Source organism: Quercus lobata, chromosome 6 (genome assembly GCF_001633185.2).
Source record: "Quercus lobata isolate SW786 chromosome 6, ValleyOak3.0 Primary Assembly, whole genome shotgun sequence".
Lineage (NCBI taxonomy): Eukaryota > Viridiplantae > Streptophyta > Magnoliopsida > Fagales > Fagaceae > Quercus > Quercus lobata.
Window position 1 is genome coordinate 48,951,994 of NC_044909.1, and position 9,232 is coordinate 48,961,225.

General features: G+C 35.4%; 1 protein-coding gene across 9 annotated transcripts; it reads right to left on the reverse strand.

Moving 5' to 3' along the window:
* Nucleotides 1–658: 658 nt before the first annotated feature.
* Nucleotides 659–8,638, reverse strand: LOC115994351 (pentatricopeptide repeat-containing protein At4g39952, mitochondrial-like). 9 transcript variants are annotated; one of them, XM_031118463.1, is made up of 9 exons: nucleotides 6,073–8,638; nucleotides 5,615–5,727; nucleotides 5,319–5,463; nucleotides 4,464–4,618; nucleotides 3,206–3,291; nucleotides 3,006–3,101; nucleotides 2,252–2,364; nucleotides 1,993–2,106; nucleotides 659–953 (listed from the first exon to the last, which is right to left on the reverse strand). In XM_031118463.1, the coding sequence occupies exon 1, from the start codon at nucleotides 8,609–8,611 to the stop codon at nucleotides 6,278–6,280; it is 2,334 nt and encodes a 777-aa protein (XP_030974323.1). In that variant the 5' UTR covers nucleotides 8,612–8,638; the 3' UTR covers nucleotides 659–953; nucleotides 1,993–2,106; nucleotides 2,252–2,364; nucleotides 3,006–3,101; nucleotides 3,206–3,291; nucleotides 4,464–4,618; nucleotides 5,319–5,463; nucleotides 5,615–5,727; nucleotides 6,073–6,277. The 9 variants fall into 9 exon arrangements, with proteins under 9 accessions (XP_030974323.1, XP_030974322.1, XP_030974325.1 ...); XM_031118462.1 differs by having other exon boundaries at nucleotides 3,006–3,105; XM_031118465.1 differs by lacking the exons at nucleotides 3,006–3,101; nucleotides 3,206–3,291 and adding an exon at nucleotides 1,030–1,088.
* Nucleotides 8,639–9,232: the final 594 nt, after the last annotated feature.

A 9,232-nucleotide genomic window follows, 5' to 3' on the forward strand; every position in this document is an offset into this window, starting at 1 on the left:
CCCTCATATAAACTTCCATAAAAGCCACGATTGGACCGCTGTCTGGTAACCAAAGCCTAACATTTCAAACCCACACTCTACAAATTGTATTGTTTTGGTCCTTTACGTATGAGCCCACTATCATGTGTGGGTCGTTACAAATTGTGTCCCTACAATTATAATTTTGATTTGTCAAACATGGATGAAGTTTTGCAAACAATTTATATATTAAAAATGAAATTATCAATAATTTTTCTATAAAAATAATAATTAATGAAGTTTATTACGTGAAGAATTATTGTTGACCATAACTTTGATGGAATATACTATATTCGGTTTTTTTTTTTTGTTCTATATATTTGTATATTGTTAGCCAATTATACAACTTTTGTATACTCATTAGAGTGTAAGAAGATTATAAGTTTCTCTTAAAAAAAGATCTTGTATCAGGGTATATATACATAATAAATAACCATGCCTTTTTTGCCCCCTTTTCCTTTTTGTTCTATGGTAAAAAAAAAAAAAAAAAAAAAAACACACAACACCTTGATCCCTTCCCGTCAAATGACATTATAGCACAACCAAGATACAATGGCATTTTGCATTTGTAAGTTTGTACTCAGACTTTTCACAAGCAGGCAAACAACTCTAGATTTGCTCATATTCTAACAAATGATAATGAAAAGAGAGTCAAGTGGCTTCATTATTTTCTATGCTCAATATTATCCAACAATACTCCATCAAAATCAAAAATTAAATTATTACACCAACAACAACAAATACACAGTTATAACATGGACCATGGAAACAACTCACCTCAAACTATTATTGAGAATGACATTCAATGCTTTTTTCCAGCTGGTTAGTAACATCAAGTAACCACTACTGCATCTATTGTTTAAAACTGTAGGAAGCAAGAAGGACCTCCATTTGATAAACTGCTGACCTATCTTTGCTTTCCTCGATATTTCACACTGTTGGTTGCAAAAAAGAGAGCAATAATAATCAGAATATTGTCAGTTTGGGAGCATAGTAGGAAATGGAAAGTACCTATTGTTTCTAAAAGAGATATAAGGTAGTTCTAGATATTATTGATGAAGTGGGTTCCACTGTAAGCAAAGGTTAAGCTTCTGTTAAAATCATACAAGCAACAAGAGGAATGCGTATGTTGTGGAATGCAGCACCCAAAAATGTAGAAATTAATTCCAGTTTGCTTTATTTGACAAGAATGTTTGCAAGATGAAGTAGGTTCCTGGTCTCATTTGGAATCTCCAAATACCAGACTGAAAATAAATGTTTCAATTACAGGCTAAAACAACAGAAAAGCACACATCAGGGGAAAGTATTACTGCAAACATTATTCATTTGTAGACAACTAAAGTTACTAAATATATCCAGGGATACATAAATTGCTTAAAAAACATAAAATAATTGAAGGTCAATAACCGATCTCAGCATAGTGAATCTTATCTCGATAGATTAACAACTAATCTTAATGGGTATAGAAAAGTCATATATGTCCCACATCAACAATTTTGACTTGCTTTCCTCAAGTTGTCAGAAACTCCACTTAGTAACAATTGCAATCAATTGCAGTGATGACTACAGACTAGAGTTTGGATCTTTTCCTTGAGCAGCCACATAATTTATTCGATTTCCACATAACATTCTCTCCTTAGCATTCCTAGCAATTATCAAACAATAATCAACAGGCAAAGGATGGGGAAATTAAATTTCTGTCATGAAATTGAAGGTTTTCTACTCTGAAATTGATGCATAAAGATCAAAAAAACTGAAAAACATGACTCTCTCTAACAGAAATTAAAAAAATGCAAAATTGTTTAGGGGGAAAAGAACTCTGAGATTAAGAGTTAATTTCCCCTTCCCCTCCATAAAAATTAAAAAATAAATAAATAAAAGAAAGTGAAAGCACATGAAAATGCACTTAAAGAATACAAAAGCATACCAAAACAACATAACAGATTTTCAATATATAAAAGATAAATATCTCACCTTGTACTCAAACCCAAAAAGATCAAATCATCTTCTTTTTTGAATGGAAAATGACAACACCTCCTATAGTCGCAAACAGCTTACTCACTTTTGACTACAAACCAAATGGATTATCTGGGAAGGACAATGGAGAGTGTAAGTTTATTTGGTCGATATGGAGAGTCAAGGAAAATCTATTGTTTTCCCCCTAAACTATTGAATATAGATTCTATATTGTTACTAAATTTCCAAAGGTATGCTAATGAAGCACTTAAGACACCTGCTTCCTGGACCAGGCCACATTTATCGTAGAAAATTCGGCATATGTTGAACACACCATCCCTCTCATAGTCTCTATTCAAATTGCTTGCTTGACTGATTAAGGTCACTTTCCTGTTGTAAAGGCACAAGTGAGAAGTTTTTACATTATAGATATGAAGGTATGAAAAATAGACAGGTTTCATGCATAGATAAGGAAAAGAACTCACAAGTCACAACCCATATACCCATACAAAAAGGTTCAAAGAAGTTAAAGTCAATTAAGTAAAACAAAAGAGTGCAGTGCTACATGGTCCATGATCTCCCAGAAACAAAGCATATCAACTCTATTTAGCGCCCATTTGGTTAGGCGTTTTGAGAGTTTAAAATACCATTTTTAAAACTCAAAACTCTGTTTTGCAACCACAACTCCTCATAGCTTTTTTACAAAGGCTCATTTTAAACTCAAAACACCGTTTTTAAACAGCTTATACAAATGCACCCTTAATATTACTTCAGGTCACTGAAATGATCTGTACTGATGCAGTGACTGGATGGGACCCAGCCAAAACAAGCGATCCATCCTGAATCACTACTTTACTTGAATTTTCTCTTCTTCTTCTTCTTTTTTGTTTTTTTTTGTTTTTAATGTTTTGCCTATGATGGGGGTTCCATGTTTGACTTCTGTGTTGCCCCTGGCCCCCCACCCCCCCCCCCCCAAAAAAAAAAAAAACCAAGGGGAGGGGGGTTTGGAACACAGTGAACAGGAAGATTACCAGTGAGCCACAGTAGTGCAACAGCAATGTTAGCCACATTCTGAATTGAAACAAAATTCAAGCCCCTTGTGTATTGATCTATTTCCATTTCTGTTGCTGGCTATCAGAATTGAGATGGATTAAAAGCTCCTTATATAATTGTATAATTATCAAGCCAAGGAAGAGATCCCTCTACAAGAATCAAAGGAAATTCGTCTAACCTAGCTAGAGTGTACTCCAACCAGCTCTCTTTGCCACATTCCTGTCATTCTCCATTTCTCTTACCCTTTCAGCCTCCTCCCACCTCCTAACAGAATTATAAATGTTGCACATCATTATATAGTACCCATCATTTCTGGGTCAGTCTCAATAGCATACTTCACAATCCTTACTCCTGTCTCAATTTCATTACTCTATAGCATTACTCTTTAAAACGGGAGGGGAGCCAATCCCCTTATTTTATGCCATTAAAGGTACAGACAAGTTTGATTTCAAGTTATAGTTGACTTAGGGCAAATTAAATTAGGGCAACTTGTTTCTTAGTTGAAAATTTTCAAGATAATATTAGGGGATACAATTTTTTTTATTAGACATTATTTTCACATCTGACACCATTACTAACATATACTAATCATAATTATTCTAAAAAAAAAAATTGTGAAAAAGGAATTGTATCTAAATTTATTAGTGGAAGAGTAGGGAGGGTACCATACCTTACTCTATAACTCTATAAACAGTTAAACTCAGCCTTCTTTTTCTTTTTCTTTTTTGAGAATCCTATAAACACAACTTTATTTATGAGGGACACCTAGTTTACTAGGATCTGGGTAGGCTCAACACATCCTGCCTAATTCCAAGAATTACATTTATTTGACTAGCAAACTCACTGGCTGTTTCAATTCATAGATTTGGTATGTCAAAACTTAAAATTTAATGGAGTTGGAGAAGGGCTTATGAGAAGGCTAACACTTTAAGGCACCACCAACAAACTTGTAGTCTAATTGGAACCTATCCTAGTTTCAATGTCACGGGTTCAATTTTGTCCCTGCCTCCTCCCTCCCCTCGAAAGAAAAGCTTAAAAAAGAGTATAGGGCACCATCATTTAGGCTCAAGAGTTCGACATAGGGGAGTTAAATACCTGGCTTTCAATTTAATAATTTTTTAAAAAAAGATGCCTATTTTGCCCCCTTTTCCTTTTTGTTCTATGGTAAAAAATAGACCTTTGATCCCTTCCCTTCAAATGACATTCTAGCACAACCAAGACACAATGGCATTTTGCATTTTGTACTCCAACTTTTCACAAGCAGGCAGACAACTCTAGATTTGCTCATATTCTAACAATTAATGATGAAAAGGGAGTCGAGTGACTTCATTATTTTCTATGCTCAATATTAATGCTCCACCAAAATCTTAAAATTAAATTATTACACCAACAACAACAAATACACAGTTATAACATGGACCATGGAAACAACTCACCTCAAACTAATATTGAGAATGATATTCAATGTTTTTCTCCTGCTGGTTAGTAACATCAAGTAACCACTGCATCTATTGGTAAAAACTGTAGGAAGCAAGAAGGAACTCAATTTGATAAACTTCTGACCTATCTTTGGTTTCCTCAATAATTTACACTGCTGGTTGCAAAAAGAGAGCACCAATAATCAGAATATTGTCAGGTTTTGGAGCACAGTAGGAAATGAAGTATCTAATGTTTCTAAAAGAGCTACAAGGTAGTTCTAGATATCGTTGATGGAGTAGGTTCCACTGTAAGCAAAGGTTAAGCTTCTGTTAAAATCATACAAGCAACAAGAGGAATGCATATGTATTAGAGGCCAAGACAACAGAAAAGCATACATCAGGGGAAAATATTTATTCTATTGCTTTGATGACTACAAACTAGAGTTTGGATCTTTGCCCTGAACTGCCACATAATTTATTCGATTTCCACATAACATTCTCTCCTTAGCATTCCTAACATATATCAAAAAATAATCAAAAGGCAAAATATGGAGAAAAGCATAATTTAAAAATAAAATATAAAATAAAGCAAAACAAAACAAACAAACCATGGTTGCAGAAATTAAATTTCTGTCATGAATATGAAGATTTTCTACTCTCAAATTGATTTATATGGATAAAACAAACTGAAAAAATGAGGCTCTCTCTAACAGAAATAAAAATCAAACTGCAAAATTGTTTAGGGAAAAAAAAAACTTTGAGCTTAAGAGTTAATGCCCCCTTCCAATCCAAAAGAAAAGAAAGACGAAAGTGAAAGCACATAAAAATGCCCTTAAAGTATACAAAAGCATATTAAAACAACATATACCTCACCTTGTACTCAAACCCAAAAAGATCAAATTCATCTTCTTTTTTGCCACAAGACGCCACAATCCTTCAATGGAAAATGACCACACCTACTATAGTCGCAAACAGCTTACTCACTTTTGAATACAATTCTACAAATCAAATCGATAATCTGGGAAAGACAATGGAGGGTGTAAGTTTTTTTGGTCGATATGGAGAAAATAAGTCAAGGAAAATCTATAGTTTTCCCCCTAAACTATTGAATATAGATTTTATATTATTACAAAATTTTCAAGGGTGTGCTAATGAAGCACTTAAGGCACCTGCTTCCTGTACCAGGCCACATTTAATGCAGAAGACTTGGAATATGTTGAACCCATCATCCCTCTCATGGTCATTATTCAAATTGCTTGGTTGACCGACAAAGTTGGCTTTCCTGTTGTAAAGGCACAAGTGAGAAGTTTTACATTATAGATATGGAGGTACAAAAAATGGACAGGCTTCATGCATAGATAAGGAAAAGAACTCACAACCCATATACCCATACAAAAAGGTTCAAAGAAGTTAAAACTCAATTAAGTAAAGCAAAAGGGTGCAGTGCTACACGTCCATGATGCAGTGATTGGATGGGACCCAGCCAAAAAACTGATCCAGCCTGAGTCACTACTTTACTTGTATGTTCTCTAATTTTTTTATGTTCCATGTAGTTTATGACTGCTGAGTACCCCCCCAAAAAAGAGAAACCAAAGGGGGTTTGGAACACAGTGAACAGGAAGATTACCAGTGAGCCACAGTAGTGCAACAGCAATGCTAGCCACATTCTGAATTGAAGCAAAATTCAGGCTCCTTGTACATTGACCTATTTCATTTCTGTTGTTGGCTTTCAGAATTGAGGTGGATCCTAAAGTTCCTTATATAATTATATAACTATCAAGTCCAAGGGTAAGAGAGATACCCCAACAAGAATCTAAGGAAATTCATATAACCTAGAGTGTACTCCAACCAGCTATCTTTGCCACATTCCTTTCATTCATCATTTCTCTTACCCTTTCAGCCTCCTCCCACCTCCCAACAGAATTATACATGTTGCACATCATTATATAGTACCCGTCATTTTCTGGGTCAGTCTCAATAGCATACTTTGCAATCCTTACACCGGTCTTAATTTCATTGTGAATTTTACAAGCACTTAACAAAGCACCCCACACCCCACCGTCAGGAGAAAATGGCATTGAAAGGACCAATGCTTCAGCTTCTTGTAGATTACCTGACCTTCCTAGAAGATCTATCATACAGGAATAATGCTTCAAGTTGGGTTTTATGGAATAGTCTTGCATTCTATTAAATAGACACTTCCCTTCTTTGACGAGCCCAGCATGAGTACAGGCTGAAAGAAGAGCAAGGAAAGTGAGTCCATTTGGTTTAACATTTGATTTCTCCATCTGCTGAAATATCTCGATAGCAGATTTTGCATGACCATGCGTTCCATAACCTGAGATTATCACATTCCAAGATATAACATCCCTCTCTTTCATTGTGTTGAACAATTTTCTTGCTTTTTCAAGTTGCCCACATTTTGCATACATATCAACCAATGCAGTGGCCAGAGAAATATTAGACTCAATCCCTCTTTCCTTAATGTAACAGTGAACCCTTTCTCCTTTCTCAAGAGATGCAAGATGAGAACAAGCTGAAAGCACTATTACCAATGTTGCTGAGTTGGGTTGCAAGTTTTCTGAAATCATTTCTTCAAATAGGGCTACAGCCTCTGCATAGTGCCCACAGTAAGTATAAGATGAGATCAATGTGTTCCATGTGATGATATCTCTCTGTGTCCCACAAAATATTTTCCATGCAATATTCAAATTGCCAGCTTTCACATACATGTCCATGAGTGTACTAACTACCATGACATTTTCATCCATTGAATGTTTAATTATGTAGCAGTGAAGTGAACGGCCAAGATAGGTTGCTCCCAGTTGGGAACATGAAGAAACCATAGAGACCAAGCTATTTGAATCTGGTTCAATGCCAATCCATTGCATCTCTCTAAACAATTCTATGCACTTAGCTTCCAGCCCTGCCTTACCATAGCCAAAAATCATATTGTTCCAAGAATCTTTGTTTGCTTCAGGTACTCTACGAAAGAGCTTCTCTGCAAGAGATAATAATCCAAACTTGCAATACATGGACAATAATGCATTATGAACCATCATATCCAATACATAATGCTGCCTTATGATTAATCCGTGAAAGGCTTTTCCTTCAAAGACAATCATGGAATTACCAAATCCCAAAAGTATGGAACTGATAACTATTCCATCTGGGTATATTTCATTCTCCTGCATTTCCAAAAACAAACTCAAGCCCTCAGCCATAAGCCCAAATCTTGAATAAATACCAATGAGTGATGTCCATGAGAGAAGATCTTTATTAGTTACTTCACAAAACGAATGGTAAGCTTCTCCAGGGATCCCACACTTGGAATACATGGACAAAAGCGAAGATTGAACAACTTGTGAACACCCAATTCCAGTTTTTACTATTAAACCATGTAAGCATCTACCTTCAACTAAAGCACCCAGGTTCCCACAAGCTTGAAACCCACCTTCTAATGTTCTAAAAGTTGGTCTCTCACCATCCCCACCCACCCTATGCATCTCACAAAGACACTCCAAACCCTTCTCACTCTCATTATTCTGCACATACCCAATCACAAGTGCGGTCCAAGCAACCACGTCTCTAACACACATTTCATCAAACATAAGATATGCATCATCCATTTGAGCACACTTGACATACATATACACAAATGAAGACCCAACCGCGGAATTCTCCGCAAAGAGCCCAAGTTTCAAAACCAACCCATGAATGTTCTTGCCATGGTCTAGCAACATCAACTCAGCGCAAGTAGAAACAACCATTGGAATGGTAAATTGGTCAAGTGTGGTATCAAATGCTCGCATTTGGAGATGAAATTCAAGGGCTTGAGAGTAATTGCCATTAGAGAAGTGGGATTTGATCACAGAGTTCCAAAGAAATGTGTCTTTAGGAGACACTGAGTCAAACACTTTGGTGGAAGAAGTGGGTTTGTTGAGAGAGGAATAGAGAGAGATAAGCTTTGAGGCTATGAACAGGTTGTTTGAGTTGCCACTGGCGATGATGAGAGCATGAGATTGAAGGAGAGATTGGAGCGTTGAGGTTTGGTTAGAGAGGAAGTAGTTGAGGTGACAGTTAAGGTAGTTGGAAGTTGAATATGTAGAGAATAGAAGAGAGGAGGGAACGCGTTTGAAAAGGTGGGTGAGTTTTAGACACAGCATGGGAGCTCTCTAACGACTATGCTGCCAGAGCTGGGCTTTTATGTTTGTAAATGGGATTAGCCAGCTTTATACAATTAATTTTTTTTTTTTTTTTAATTTCAACGTATAACGTACGCTCCTAATGATAATAAGATATCAATTAATTTTTGAAGTAAGTGAAAATTGAATTTCAAATTTTTTATCCAACTAACTTTATCAGTTGAGTTAATTAAAACTCACTTAATTCAAAGTTAATAAAAGATAATAGGATTATTTAAGGACATTGAGAAAGAAAAATGAATATATTAGACATTGGACTATTACTGAAGTGATGTGAAAAATGATATCCAAAATGAGGACGGCATGATTACAAACTTCAAGTGAACTATTTTATATTAGATTTTTATATCATTCTTCATTTCTTCTTCTTATCAGTCTCTGGCATGTAAGAATACTAATACTAAAAAAATATTGACCAAAACTTGTAACTAAAACGAATTCACCTGCCTAAAACTAACCAAAATAAAATTCAAATAATACACTAGAAGGCACCAAAAGACGTATGTAAAAAAATTATGTTAAATGAACTTTTTTGTCCCTTAAAAAAAAAAAAAAAAAAAAAAAAAAAACCTTGGGTCAGGA